At 34.3% G+C, this 16451-nt stretch overlaps 1 protein-coding gene and 1 long non-coding RNA gene across 3 annotated transcripts in view; one reads left to right on the top strand and one right to left on the bottom strand.

Moving 5' to 3' along the window:
* The first annotated feature begins 4349 nt into the window (after positions 1 to 4349).
* The window catches only part of abcg1 (ATP-binding cassette, sub-family G (WHITE), member 1), a 39299-nt gene continuing 27197 nt past the window's right edge, over positions 4350 to 16451 (top strand). For both annotated transcript variants that reach the window (XM_062060800.1, XM_062060801.1), the window contains exons 1-3: positions 4350 to 4811; positions 7888 to 8116; positions 14379 to 14496. In XM_062060800.1, coding sequence (XP_061916784.1) covers positions 4749 to 4811; positions 7888 to 8116; positions 14379 to 14496 — 410 coding nt within the window. In that variant the 5' untranslated portion in view covers positions 4350 to 4748. The remainder of the gene's footprint in view (positions 4812 to 7887; positions 8117 to 14378; positions 14497 to 16451) is intronic.
* LOC133658597 (uncharacterized) overlaps positions 6602 to 16451 on the bottom strand; it is a 30209-nt gene continuing 20359 nt past the window's right edge. The window contains exon 3 of the long non-coding RNA XR_009827497.1: positions 6602 to 8157. This is a non-coding gene — a long non-coding RNA (uncharacterized LOC133658597). The remainder of the gene's footprint in view (positions 8158 to 16451) is intronic.

Below are 16451 nucleotides of genomic sequence, written 5' to 3'. Positions count from 1 at the left end.
TTAATTTCTCTGTTCATTCCTGCACTTCATCTTCAACCCGAGTGTGAAGTTAGAGAAGATACCAGCGCTGTCCTCCAGAGACTTCTGGTTCAGCTGAGACCCCTGGGGGCCCCTTCTCTGGAGCCTCTGCTGCTTGCGTATCAGCATCTAAACTGTTTCAGTTTCCCTTAACAAGGTACCTGCAGGGTCCTTAAAAGTCTTAAATTATTTGAATTTAAGACCTTACATTGTCTAAAATTCTCAAATTTCAAAAGGTCTCAAGATTTCGAAAGGTTTTTTTTACATTACTTTTATTAAAGATGCATAAACTTAAGTATTGCTTTTAAATGTTTAGATGTTTGAGGACACGATGACCTAATTACAAAACGAAAGTAAAGTAGGCTGCTTGTGGTGCCCATTCAGAATCTATGGCGCACCACCTCATGTGCAGCTTCAGTATCAGTCCAAGTCTAAATATTAGGGTTGTACAAAAAAATTGTTTTACATCCGAATCGCGATTCTTGTCCCGATTCATAGTTCTCAAAAATCTATTTTAAATCTTTTTAATACATTTTTAAAAGACTCTTTGAGGACATCTCCATGCAACCAGAAGGAGCTTTTCTAACCTGGAACCTGGTTTTCAAAACGTTTCCTGAAATAATACATGGCAAGAATCGGTTTGAAATAATCGTATTAAAACAAATCATCACCCCCAGGAGTCTGAATTTGACGGGAATGTTAAGGTTGACCCTCCTACTAAATATACACGGAAGAGAACTGAAAAATGTTGACATCTAACTGGTATCGACCCAATTCTGATATCACTTAATGTGGTGGATCGACCCCACCAACGACCAGTGGGTGTTCAAAACTCTTCCCACCAAGTAACACCATAATGACCGACAGTAAAATACAGTAGCATAGTAGGCCTAAGTATTCATTACAAACAAGGCAGAGGTGTTATTTAACAAGTATATGTCATATTTTTGGCCACTAACATGCATACTTGCCAACCTTGAGACCTCCGATACTGGGGCGTGGGGGGGGGGGGGGGGGGGGGCGTGGTTAAGACGGGAATATATTTATTTTATTATACATATAAATAAAAGAAATACTTGAATTTCAGTGTTCTGGAGGCTATCCAGTAGATGGCAGTATTGTTCTGTTTAAGAGTGTCACAACATTGCTGTTTACGGCAGACGAACTGCTTTACGGTAGACTAAACGTGACTGCTGTTGTTGTGTGTTGTTAGCGCGCTGGGAGGACGTTAATGAAACTGCCTAACAATAAACCCACATAAGAAACCAAGAACTCGCCCTCGATCATTCTACAGTTATAACATGATTGGGAAGGCAAGCTGTTTATATTGTGGGAAAGCGGACGTGAGAACAGGCTGTCCCCACTCAGGTCCGCATTGAGCTGGAGGGGGCGGGGCCTCCAGCTCCGGCTGAATACCGGGAGTTTCTCGGGAGAAAATTTCTGCCGGGAGGTTATCGGGAGAGGCGCTGAATACCGGGAGTCTCCCGGTAAAAACGGGAGGGTTGGCAAGTATGCTAACATGACACACCGTTTGATCAGTAACACTGTTCAAATATTTGATTCTTTGCTGTACCACTAGATGGAGCCCGTGAACCACTAGTGGTAGCATACCACAGTTTGAGAATCACTGCTCTAAGGGGGGAATGATTGGGCACCTAGCGGTTGATCCAATTCTGATTCCTGGGATGACTATTTGATTCTCGATTCAAACCGATTCTTACAAAGTATTATTTGGTCTAATAATGATGGTTGAAACCTTTTCAAAAGAGGTGACAGGTTAGAAAAGCTCCTACTGGTTGCATGGAGACAGCCTGAAAATGTCATTTTGGACATTGATTCTTAGAAAACTATATATATTCGGTTTTAAATACATTTTTAAACATTCTTAGAAAACATATCTATATTTTTTATTTACTTTTTAATGTTTTTAAACATTGATTCTTAGAAAACAATTTTTTTAATGCCTTTTCAAACATTGATTCTTAGAAATCTATACATTAAAAAAAATAAGAATGAATCAATGTTTAAAAATACGTTTTTAGACTTTTTCCATACAACCTGAAGGAGCTTTTCTTTTTATAAAAATGTCGCAATTTTTATTTATCCTGATTCTGAATCAAATATTTTTCAAAAAATATATGAGCTTAAAAAAAATAAAATTATGAATCGATTTATATTTCATAATTAAAAAAAAAAACAATTTGTGGAAGTCGCTTCCTACTCGTTCCACGTTTACACATGCCGCAGGAGCCAGGCGTGCCGCTTCAACAAAGTTTTAATGTTCATGTATTCAATCAACAATCTTTTCAGATGTTTTTCCCCTCCAGTCTCTCACACTTCCTCTCCTCCACTGGCCGCTCACTGTTAAAGACAACAGATGATTACATTACCACGTACCACCTGTGAAATCTAATCACTTGCCAGCTGTGTCTCGCCGTCAGCACATGCCCCGCCCCTATCCGATGGTGCTCCGCCCTCAACACCATCGACAGGCGGTGACCTTTGCTCCTGCAGGTGCGCTGCGCTGATCACACTCTCCCTCCACACAATTCTATCTATCTATCTATATCTATCTATCTATCTATCTATATATCTATATATCTATCTATATATCTATATATATATACCATACCAACTTTACTTTATTTATAAAGCCCTTTAAAAACAACCACAGTTGAAGAACAAAGGGCTGTACACCACAAAGAAAAACAGGCAAAGGACAGACTAAAAAAATAACATTTAAAACAGAAGTAAAATACACATTGAAAAAGCAAATAGAAATTACCCTAAAAACAATTTGTTAGATAAAAAGCAGTTAAAAAGTTAACAGTTAAAAAAAGTTAACAGTTTAAAGTCTCATGCTGGGTTAAAAGCCAGTGAATAAAAATGGGTTTTAAGAAGGGTCTTAAAAATAGCCAAAGAAGGGGCCTGTTTCACATGGAGAGGGAGATCGTTCCAGAGTTTGGGACCCGCAACAGAGAAGGCTCTGTCCCCTCTGAGCTTGCGCTTTGTTTTGGGTACCTCCAGGAGCAGCTGATCAGCTGACCTGAGGGACCGGGTGGGGGCATAGAGGTGGAGCAGCTCAGAGCGGTAAGGTGGGGCAAGACCACGTAAGGATTTAAAAAATCCTTTAAAAAAAAAAAATATATAAATTCAAAAATCAATTGAAAAAAAAATATATATTTTAACATTTATTTTTGAAAATTATGAAATATAAATGGATTCACAATTTTCAAAAATCAATTACATATATCAATCAATCAATCAATGTTTATTTATATAGCCCTAAATCATATACATTTACAAAAATTCAAAAATCAATTGAAAAAAATAAATATATATTTTAAAATGTATTTGTGAAAATTATGACATAATTGGATTCATGATCTTCAAAAATCAATTAAAATATCAAAATTCATTTTTGAAAATTATAGAATCTATATATATATATATATATATATATATGCTGTATATATATATATGTATAAATATATATATATATACAGGTATACAGTGTTTCCCATTGTTTCCCATAAACTGCCAATATACCTGTGGCGGTGGGGGCGTGGCTATGGGCGTGGTCACCATGACATCATCGAGTAATTTGCATAATATACTACAATGATATGCTTTTCTCTAAAAAGGCTCAAAAAATGTACACTTACTAATTAATAATAACAGTTTTGTTTTAAACGTCCATCCATCCATCCATCCATCCATTTTACAATATAATTGCAACACTTTATGTACATATTTATGTACAGATTTGAACAATAAGTTATTCACTGAAATATATTTATTAATTGTGGTTCTTACAAAAAATATATCTTATAAAATATAAAAGCTAAAATGTCTCTTAAAGCTCTGCCCCTTTAATTAGTGCATACTAAATAATTTAACTTTAGCCTACTACTACAACCATATTATTTACCAGCAACATAAAGTGAAACAGAGGCAGAGGTGTCCTGCCACAGTCAGTAACAAATAAACAGAAAACAGTAGTGGTCAAATAAAAATAAGGCAACAAGAGAAGTATCCTACACTTCTCTTTTATAAAGAAAATCTGAACAGCCTATATGGGCATCTACATCAACTATATGATTTCCCTGAGAAGCTGGACAGGACAAAAAAATATATATTTTTTTTTATTATTTGTGGCGGACGTAATTCTTTCGTGGCGGGCCGCCACAAATAAATGAATGTGTGGGAAACACTGATATATATATATATATATATATATATATATATATATATATATATATATATATATATATATATATATATATATATATATATATTTAAAAAAAATTTTTTTTAAATTTAGAATCGGGATGAATAAGATTCGGGATTTGAATGGGAATAGTTTATTTTGTGCACCCTGAGTATTCCCCCATCAAAACACAATTTTGCATAAAAAGTATACATTTTTTCATATGGTAATTTATGAATGGTACAACAAATCATACCGTTGACAATGTGACAAAAAGGTTTATCAATATAATGTCATCAATATAAATCACTACTAACATATGATATTTAGGTGAATGAACACACTAATAATATACATGTTGAAGAGAGAGTGACAGGCAGGGTTGGGTCAGCTCCCACTGGGTGTGGTTTAGTGTCCAAGAGGGGCGGGGCCAAGAGATGATTGGACGGAGGCGTGGCCTCCAGCCTGAAGCGTCCTGACCGCTCACTTAGCGGCGGCGGCGGCGGAGGGTCTGTCAGAGATGGCGTGCTTGATGGCCGTCTGGTCCGCCCACAACCCCGCCGTCACCAACGCCATCATCATGGTGAGTCCATTCTGCGCTCTCTCAGGTCGAAGGTCAGTTAGCGTCTCTACAACACTTGACTAAACATGCCAGAAGGAGCACATTACTTAAGAGCAACCGTTTACTAAGTAATACTTTTGCTCATTTTAACTTCAAAATCATGGATTTTGATACCTGGCGCCATTTTAGTAGTACACTAACTTTTACCATGTTTTATGCGAACATTTGAGCTAATAGTATAAGTTTAAACCTAAAAATCATGGCTTTTGATATTTGGTACCATCTTAGAAGTACAATAACTTTTCCTATGTAATCATGCTAATACTAGTATGCTAATGTTTTATGCTAGCATTTTAGCTCATTTTAAATGCTTGAACATAAAAAGCATGACTTTTGATACTTGGTGACATTTTAGTAGTAAACTAATTTTTTTCTATGTTATGCTAATGATTTATGCTAGCATTTTAGCTCATTTTAAATGCTTGGACATAAAAAGCATGACTTTTGATACTTGGTGACATTTTAGTAGTAAACTATGTTTTTCTGTGTTATGCTAATGATTTATGCTAGCATTTTAGCTAATTTTATCGGTTTTAACTAGGGATGTCCGATAATGGCTTTTTGCCGATATCCAATATTCCGATATTGTCCAACTCTTAATTACTGATACCGATATCAACCGATACCGATATATACAGTCGTGGAAGTAACACATTATTATGCCTAATTTGGACAACCAGGTATGGTGAAGATAAGGTCCTTTTAAAAAAATATAAAAATAAAATATAAATAAATTAAAAACATTTTCTTGAATAAAAAAGAAAGTAAAACAATATAAAAACAGTTACATAGAAACTAGTAATTAATGAAAATGAGTAAAATGAACTGTTAAAGGTTAGTACTATTAGTGGAGCAGCAGCACGCACAATCATGTGTGCTTACGGACTGTATCCCTTGCAGACTGTATTGATATATATTGATATATAATGTAGGAAGCAGAATATTAATAACAGAAAGAAACAACCCTTTTGTGTGAATGAGTGTGAATGGGGGAGGGAGGTTTTTTGGGTTGGTGCACTAATTGTAAGTGTATCCTGTGTTTTTTATGTTAATTTAATTAAAAAAAAAAAAAAAAGATACCGATAATACAAAAACTGATACCGATAATTTCCAATATTACATTTTAAAGCATTTATCGGCCGATAATATCGGCAGGCCGATATTAACAGCCATCTCTAGTTTTAACCTAAAAATTACAGATAAATGCTTTAAAATGTAATATCGGAAATGATCAATATCGTTTTTTTTTTATCGGTATTGTTTTTAAAAAAAAAAAAATTAAATCAACATAAAAAGCACAGGATACACTTACAATTAGTGCACCAACCCAAAAATCCTCTCTCCCCCATTTACACTCATTCACACAAAAGGGTTGTTTCTTTCTGTTATTAATATTCTGCTTCCTACATTATATATCAATATATATCAATACAGTCTGCAAGGGATACAGTCCGTAAGCACACATGATTGTGCGTGCTGCTGGTCCACTAATAGTACTAACCTTTAACAGTTAATTTTACTCATTTTCACGAATTACTATTTTCTATGTAACTGTTTTTATATTGTTTTACTTTCTTTTTTTATTCAGGAAAATGTTTTTAATTTACTGTATCTTATTTTATTTTATAATTTTTGTTTAAAAAGGACCTTACCTTCACCATACCTGGTTGTCCAAATTAGGCATAATAATGTGTTAATTCCACGACTGTATATATCGGTATCGGTCGATATCGGTATCGGTAATTAAGAGTTGGACAATATCGGAATATCGGATATTGGCAAAAAAGCCATTATCGGACATCCCTACTAAAAATCATGGCTTTTGATTAGGGCTGCAACTGACAACTAATTTGATAATCGATTAATCTGTCGATTATTACTTCGATTAATCGATTTTTTAAAAAAATCGGATAAAAGAGACAAACTACATTTCTATCCTTTCCAGTATTTTATTGAAAAAAAACCACCATACTGGCACCATACTTATTTTGATTATTGTTTCTCAACTGTTTGTAAATGATGCAGTTTATAAATGAAGGTTTATAAAAAAAAAGAAAAAAAGAAAAGAAAAAAAAAGTAGCCTCTGCGCATAGCATAGCATAGATCCAACAAATCGATGACTAAATTAATCGCCAACTATTTTTATAATCGATTAGTTGTTGCAGCCCTACTTTTGATACTTGGTTGCATCTTAAAAGTAAGGGTAACTTTTCCCATGTCATCATGCTAATGTTTTATGCTAGCATTTTAGCTCATTTTAAATGCTTGAACATAAAAAGCATGACATGACATTTTAGTAGTAAACTAATTTTTCGTAAGTTATGCTAATGATTTATGCTAGCATTTTAGCTAATTTGATCTGTTTTAACCTAAAAATCATGGCTTTTGATACTTGGTTGCATCTTAAAAGTAAGGCTAACTTTTCCGATGTCATCATGCTAATGCTTTAAGCTAGCATTTTAGCTAATTTGTATCTGTTTTAACCTAAAAATCATGGCTTTTGATACTTGGTTGCATCTTAAAAGTAAGGCTAACCTTTCCTATGTCATCATGCTAATGTTTTATGCTAACATTTTAGCTAATTTTATCTGTTTAACCTAAAAATCATGGCTTTTGATACTTGGTTGCATCTTAAAAGTAAGGCTAACCTTTCCTATGTCATCATGCTAATGTTTTATGCTAGCATTTTAGCCAATTTTATCTGTTTTAACCTAAAAATCATGGCTTTTGATACTTTGTTGCATCTTAAAAGTAAGGCTAACTTTTCCTATGTCATCATGCTAAACTTTTATGCTAGCATTTTAGCTGATTTTATTTTCTTAAACTTAAAAACCATGGCTTTTGATACTAGGTTGTACCTTAGAAGTACGCTAACTTTTCCTATGTCATCATGCTAATGTTTTATGCTAGCATCTTAGCTAATTGATTTCATTCCAACCAAAGGATCACAGCGCAGGTAGCAGGCCCATCAGCACTTTGCTTTCACATCAACAAACTCCACCCAGATTGATGTCTAAAAGTGTGTCTGCGCCTTCAGAACACCAACGGGCCTCCAGACCTGATGCTGGACCCTCGATCCGTGTGCGTCTTCGTGGACCGGGTGGACGAGGCGCGGGCGCCGTCGCCTCCGGGACATGGGAGGAAGATGGACACCAGCCTGACCGAGGCCCAGAGGTTCTCCTCGTTGCCGCGGAGACCAGCCGTCAACATGGAGTTCAGCGACGTGTCGTACTCCATAAGAGAGGGGCCGTGGTGGAGGAAGACAGGTGAGACCGCAACCTGGGTCAAAGTAGACACAGCACAGCGCCTACAGAACCAGAACATATTTGATCTTACCCCTGCAGTTCTTTACTGTGTGTGTGTGTGTGCGCGTGTGTGTGTGCGTGTGTAATCTGTTAATCGGAGTCTTCAAATAGTACCACCCGAGATTAGAACACACACTTGACAACATGGCGCGCACACAATGGCAGTGAGGATCACCACACTATTATTATTATTATCCTGCAGACTCTCACGCCATGCAGGCCCCTCCCACAAAGGGCAGGTGTGCTTGGAAAGTCTTCACATTCTCTAGCAGGGATGTCCAAAGTGTGGCCCGGGGGCCATTTTTAACCCGCAGCTAGTTTGTGGAAGGCACCTTCTAAATATACGATAAAACAATTAATATGTGTTAATTAAGTGGAATAAAAGAGGTGAAAAGTAACAATGTTGACTTTAATAACACAAAACTGTCATTGCTCCAAAAATAATAATGCATCAAAATCAGTGTTGTTATGAATTATTGACCTGTTTAAAGCTCCAATTAATTCCTATCAAATATTCCGCTTTGAAATATTTTTTTGGGGAAATATTGCATATTTTGTGTGTTTGCCATAAAAATACAACATTTTCTTTAAGAAAAAGGCTTAAAACAAATAAAAAAACATGAAACAAATGATAACTTATAATGGAAAGACAACTCTGAAGTTCATCTTGAGGTGTTATTTTTATTTTGTGTCAATAAAATACTTTGTAACTAAATGCATTCAATGTTTTAAAGCTCAATATGATCTAATCATGCTGAATATGTATTATTAAATACTACATGACACAAATATTGTTGTAAAGATAAACAATAGTTCAATTGTTACATTTACTCAGGATTTCATGTTGTTTTTGTACATGAAAAATTCTAATAACCAAATTGTAGTAAGCAATTGTGTAATATTAGAACTATACATTAATATTAGTGCTATCGAATCATTTTTTTTTTTTTAATCAGTCGCATCAGACTTGAATTTCGAATAATCACAAGTTATTACCTGCAGGCATCACTTAAATTAATAATAATAATTTAAAAAAACGTCCCTCTAAAGGCAGCCATTACTGCGATGTGGCCCTCAGCGAAAACCAGTTTAACACCCTGATCTAAACACTTCTACATTGAAAGTAAAAAAAATAAAAATAAAATAAAAATATATAATATATATATATATATGTACGTATATCTGTAACAAATGACTTATTTAAAAAAAAAATTATGAGTGGGGGCCCTTTTGGATCCCCAAGAATTTTAGTGTGAATATATATATATATATATTAGGGCTGCAACTAACGATTAATTTGATAACCGATTAATCTGTCGATTATTACTTCGATTAATCGATTAATAATCGGATAAAAGAGACAAACTACATTTCTATCCTTTCCAGTATTTTATTGAAAAAACCCCCCAGCTTACTGGCACCATACTTATTTTGATTATTGTTATATATATATATGTGTGTGTGTGTGTGTGTGTGTGTGTGTGTGTGTGTGTATATATATATATATACATATGTGTATATATATATATATATATATATATATATATATATATATATATATATATATATATATATATATATATATATATACACACACATATATATATACACACATATACTGTATATATATATATATATATACTAATACCGGTGTATATATACATACATACACACACACACATATATATATATATGTATGTATGTACAGTATGTATATATATATACACCGGTATTAGTATAGTACCGTGATACTAATGAATCATATTTGGTACTATACCGCCTCTAAAAAGTACCGGTGGTCGTTCTGTTCGGCAGTGCACAATCACGGAGTACTTACAAGCAGACAGAAAAGGGAGAACGGACGAATTTTGGCTTAAAAACTAAAGTTAAAGGTGAAGTTATAACAGTGAAACGCCCTCAGGCAGAGGTGCTTTAAGACATAGCTAGCTAGCTATCATCTTTCTGCAGTCAGCAGTGTTGTAACCACTTCTAAATCACTAATCATTGTCTCCATGGCGACTAGTGTTTTAACTACTTCTAATTCACTAATCGTTGTCAAAATATTGATATCGGGACAACACTAATATATAAACATACACACACATATTTTATATATATATATGTATATATATATATATATATATATATATATATATATATATATATATATATATATATATATATATATATATATATATATATATATATATATATATATATATATATATATATATATATATATATATATATATATCGACACATACATTTATATATATTTACAGTCGTGGTCAAAAGTTTACATACACTTGTAAAGAACATAATGTCATGGCTGTCTTGAGTTTCCAATCATTTCTACAACTCTTATTTTATTTTGATACAGTGATTGGAGCACATACTTGTTGGTCACAAAAAACATGCATGAAGTTTGGCTCTTTTATGAATTTATTACGGGTCTACTGAGAATGTGACTAAATGTGCTGGGTCAAAAGTATACATACAGCAATGTCAATATTTGCTTACATGTCCCTTGGCAAGTTTCACTGCAATAAGGCCCTTTTGGTAGCCATCCACAAGCTTCTGCTTGAATTTTTGACCACTCAAGTCCATGTCAGAAATCCAAGAAATTTAGCTGAACTGCACCAATGTTGTCAAGAGTCGTGGTCAAAAATTCAACCAGACGCTTGTGGACCTCGGGACCAAACTTGAGGTGAGGCCTGAAGGTTAAAAAATGTTTTTATATTGTATTGATTTGAAAAAGAAAATGATCAAAATGCCCCCCCCGCATGCTTTGATTTTTCAGTATGTGGCCCTCAGGGGACAAAGTTAGGACCCCCGTTGTACAGGCATGGACTGTGGGATTGTTGAGGCAAGTGGGTCATTAAAGTCTCGCATGTCTTCATGTCCTCAAGCGTTTTGTTCTCAACAATTTCCCGAGAGCCCAACATCTCATGTGTCATGTGACCGAGAGTGAGGGCACAGTTTCGCCTGACAGTCAACACGCAGGGAACAGTCCAACATGTGACCTCGTCCTACAGTAACACTCCCACTTACTGTACGTCCACAATAGCTGACAAACTGTAGTGTTTGGAGTACTACTACAGTACTAACAAGTGTGTCACTAAGTCTAGTAAAGTGTAGTAAAGTTTGTAGTAGTGTCACGAGGTGCTGCGGTACAGTAGTAAAGTTTGTAGTAGTGTCACGAGGTACTGCAGTACAGTGAAGTACAGTAGTAAAGTTTGTAGTAGTGTCACGAGGTGCTGCGGTACAATGAAGTACAGTAGTAAAGTTTGTAGTAGTGTCACGAGGTAGGGTGTACTACAGTATGATGAAGTACAGGGTGTATTACAGTATGATGAAGTGAAGTACAGGATGTACTACAGTATGATGAAGTACAGGGTATATTACAGTATGATGAAGTACAGGGTGTACTACAGTATGATGAAGTACAGGGTGTATTACAGTATGATGAAGTACAGGGTGTATTACAGTATGATGATGTACAGGGTGTGTTACAGTATAATGAAGTACAGGGTGTACTGCAGTATGATGAAGTACAGGGTGTATTACAGTATGATGAAGTACAGGGTGTTCTACAGTATAATGAAGTACAGGGTGTATTACAGTATAATGAAGTACAGGGTGTACTGCAGTATGATGAAGTACAGGGTGTATTACAGTATGATGAAGTACAGGGTGTATTACAGTATGATGAAGTACAGGGTGTACTACAGTATAATGAAGTACAGGGTGTATTACAGTATGATGAAGTACAGGGTGTATTACAGTATGATGAAGTACAGGGTGTATTACAGTATAATGAAGTACAGGGTGTATTACAGTATGATGAAGTACAGGGTGTACTACGGTATAATGAAGTACAGGGTGTATTACAGTATAATGAAGTACAGGGTGTACTACAGTATGATGAAGTACAGGGTGTATTACAGTATGATGAAGTACAGGGTGTATTACAGTATAATGAAGTACAGGGTGTACTACAGTATGATGAAGTACAGGGTGTATTACAGTATAATGAAGTACAGGGTGTACTACAGTATGATGAAGTACAGGGTGTACTACAGTATGATGAAGTACAGGGTGTATTACAGTTTGATGAAGAACAGGGTGTAATACAGTATGATGAAGTGAAGTACAGGGTGTATTACAGTATGATGAAGTACAGGGTGTATTACAGTATGATGAAGTGAAGTACAGGGTGTATTACAGTATGATGAAGTACAGGGTGTATTACAGTATGATGAAGTACAGGGTGTACTACAGTACAATGAAGTACAGGGTGTACTACAGTATGATGAAGTGAAGTACAGGGTGTATTGCAATATGATGAAGTACAGCATCATGATGAAGTGAAGTACAAGGTGTATTACAATATGATGAAGTACAGCATCATGATGAAGTGAAGTACAAGGTGTATTACAATATGACGAAGTACAGCATCATGATGAAGTGAAGTACAAGGTGTATTACAATATGATGAAGTACAGCATCATGATGAAGTGAAGTACAGGGTGTATTACAATATGATGAAGTACAGCATCATGATGAAGTGAAGTACAGGTTACTGTCGGTCAGAGAGGTAAAAGGAGAGTAGATGACTTTAATCTTTAGATCTAATTAAGTTGTGTTTAGCACAAACAAATAAATCCTCGTCCTCACTCCCTTGCAAGAAATATTCTAAGATGTATTTTCCACTGTACTTGTACAATATAAGTGTACAATATAAGTATAAGTGTACAGTTTAAATGTTCAATGTAAGTGTATTGTTTTAATTGTACAGCATAAGTGTAAAGTATACGTGTACTAAATAAGTGTACAGTATAGTACAGTAGAGTTTTAATTGAACAATGTAAGTGTAAAGAGTAAGTGTACAGTTTGAATTGTACATTATGTGTACAGTATAAGTGTGCAATATACATGTACAGTATAAGCGTACAGTATAAGTGTGCAGTATAAACATACAATATAAGTGTACAGTTTTAATTGTACAGTATAAGTCAGGTGAACTTTATAAGTGTGCAATATAAGTCAGGTGAACAGTGTAAGTGTACAGTATAAGTGTGCAATATAGTGCAGTTTTAATTGTACATTATAAGTGTATAGTATAAATGTGCAATATAAGTGTAAAGTATATAAGTGAACAGTTTTAACTGTACAGTATAATTTTACAGTACAAGTGTACATTATATGTACACAGTATAAGTGTACATTATAAGTAAGTGTACAGTGTGTGACATGACGTGACCACTTTCTTGCCAAACAGTTTACTTCTTGAAGAGGCAATCTAAACCTTGTGACTGTAGGTGTAAAAGAAAAGTACTTGTAAAAGTACTAGTGACTGTAGGTGTAAAAGAAAAGTACTAGTGACTGTAGGTGTAAAAGAAAAGTACTAGTGACTGTAGGTGTAAAAGAAAAGTACTTGTAAAAGTACTAGTGACTGTAGGTGTAAAAGAAAAGTACTTGTAAAAGTACTAGTGACTGTAGGTGTAAAAGAAAAGTACTAGTGACTGTAGGTGTAAAAGAAAAGTACTTGTAAAAGTACTAGTGACTGTAGGTGTAAAAGAAAAGTACTAGTGACTGTAGGTGTAAAAGAAAAGTACTTGTAAAAGTACTAGTGACTGTAGGTGTAAAAGAAAAGTACTTGTAAAAGTACTAGTGACTGTAGGTGTAAAAGAAAAGTACTAGTGACTGTAGGTGTAAAATAAAAGTACTAGTGACTGTAGGTGTAAAAGAAAAGTACTAGTGACTGTAGGTGTAAAATAAAAGTACTAGTGACTGTAGGTGTAAAAGAAAAGTACTTGTAAAAGTACTAGTGACTGTAGGTGTAAAATAAAAGTACTAGTGACTGTAGGTGTAAAATAAAAGTACTTGTAAAAGTACTAGTGACTGTAGGTGTAAAAGAAAAGTACTAGTGACTGTAGGTTTAAAAGAAAAGTACTAGTGACTGTAGGTGTAAAAGAAAAGTACTAGTGACTGTAGGTGTAAAAGAAAAGTACTAGTGACTGTAGGTGTAAAAGAAAAGTACTAGTGACTGTAGGTGTAAAAGAAAAGTACTAGTGACTGTAGGTTTAAAATAAAAGTACTAGTGACTGTAGGTGTAAAAGAAAAGTACTTGTACTGTAAAGGTGTGGAAAGAGAGGTGCACTTTTTGTGTGAAATGTTTGGAACAAAGAGACAAAGAGCTTTTGTCTGCTTCTGGTCTCAGGTAACAAGACTCTGCTCAGAGGGATCTCTGGGAAGTTCTCCAGCGGGGACTTGGTGGCCATCATGGGGCCCTCAGGGGCCGGGAAGTCCACACTCATGAACATCCTGGCAGGCTACAGGTGAGCGACTGTTGATATCAGGGTGTCTTTTTTTACGCCCACTGAAAAATGAAAGCATGCGGGGGCCATTTTTTTATTTTTCATTTTCAAACCAACACAATATTTAGATTTTTTTTAACCCTTAGGGCTCCTCTCAAGTTTGGTGAATGGTAAATACCCCGGGGACCCCAGATGGTCTCAGTCATAAAAGTTTTGAAAAGAAGTCACAAATCAATATTTTTTTTTTTTACTTCAACACTTAAATCTCTGAACCAACTTCAGATTTAATTGTCAAAATACATTTTTCATTTTCTTTAAATTTTTTGCCAACAAAATCCCTGTTTTTATGGCACAAGAAAAACACAAAATATGCAATGTTTTCCCCCCAAATTTTCAAAGTACAACATTTGAGGTGAACTAATGACCTTTCCATCCATCCATCCATTTTCTACCGCTTATTCCCTTCGGGGTCGCTGGAGCCTATCTCAGCTACAATCGGGCGGAAGGCGGGGTACACCCTGGACAAATCGCCACCTCATGGCTGGGCATTTTCACAATGTATTATCTGTTATAATAATTATAATGAAACCTTTTCATAACAGGTCATAGGTTCGAAAATCTCCGTCTGGTTGCATTGAGATGGCCTAAAAACGTCTTTTAAAAATGGATTCTAAAAAATAATATTATTACTAAAATATATATATGATATAAACTATATATAAATAGAAAGTTAATGTAAAAATTTTAATATATATATATATATATGTATATGTATTTTAGGAGTGTAAAAAAATAGATCACAAATATTATTTGAAAAGATTTTTAATCGATTAAAAAAAATTAAAAATCTTTTTGATTATTATTATTTTTTTGAATCTGTCCTGTCCAGCAACTTAGACAAACCATGTTGTTGATGTGATGATCATATCTGCTGTACACATTTACTTTAGAAAAGAGAAGTTGGATACTTCTCTTGTTGCCTTGTTTGTATTTGACTTTATCATATGTTTGGGTAATATTTTATTAAACAAAACCAGTTTTCTTTTAAGTAATATAGACATATATCAAAGATGTTTGTCTATTCTATGGAGGAATGTAGTTAATCATAGAACTGACACCCAGTGTTATCAAAAAAGTATTGATTTTGAATCGAGAATTATTTTGAATTGAATCGTTAGCACCAAGAATTTAATCGAATAGTGTGGTGCTCAAAGATTCACAGCCTTAATATATATACATATGTATATACATATATATATATATATATATATATATATATATATATATATATATATATATATATATATATATATATATATATATATATATATATATATATATATATATATATATATATATATATATATATGTATACATACATATATATATATATATATATATATATATATATATATATATATATATATATATATATATATATATATATATTAGGGCTGCAACTAAAAATGTATTTGATAATCGATTAATCTGTCGATTATTACTTCGATTAATCGATTAATAATCGGATAAAAGAGACAAACTAAATTTCTATCATTTCCAGTAATTTATTGGAAAAAAACCCCAGCATACTGGCACCATGTTCTTTCAACTTGCCAAATAAAACAAGGCAAATGTTGCAAAAATTGTTTTTTTTTTTAAATAAAGTGCACCATTGTCATGCACAATAGCAATAATTTTGTTTGGGGGAATTTCAAACCCGGCTACTCCAACCATTCTGCAATGTTGGATGCTGAATGTCTTTCCTCTAGTGCAGGGGTGTCCAAAGTGCGGCCCGGGGGCCATTTGCAGCCCGCAGCTAATTGTTTACCGGCCCGCCACACATTCTGGAAATACTATTGTAAAAATAAAAAAGAACATTAAAAAAAGTGGAATGAGGTGAAATCTAACAAGAAAAAGTTGCAATGTTGACACAAAAGCTGCCATGCAGGCTGTTTTTTTTTCTTTTGTCTTTCTTT

This window comes from Entelurus aequoreus, linkage group LG10 (assembly GCF_033978785.1).
Source record: "Entelurus aequoreus isolate RoL-2023_Sb linkage group LG10, RoL_Eaeq_v1.1, whole genome shotgun sequence".
In the NCBI taxonomy this organism is placed as follows: Eukaryota; Metazoa; Chordata; class Actinopteri; order Syngnathiformes; family Syngnathidae; genus Entelurus; species Entelurus aequoreus.
Note: the sequence above shows the minus strand (reverse complement) of the source record. Positions and strands in the feature narration are given on the sequence as shown.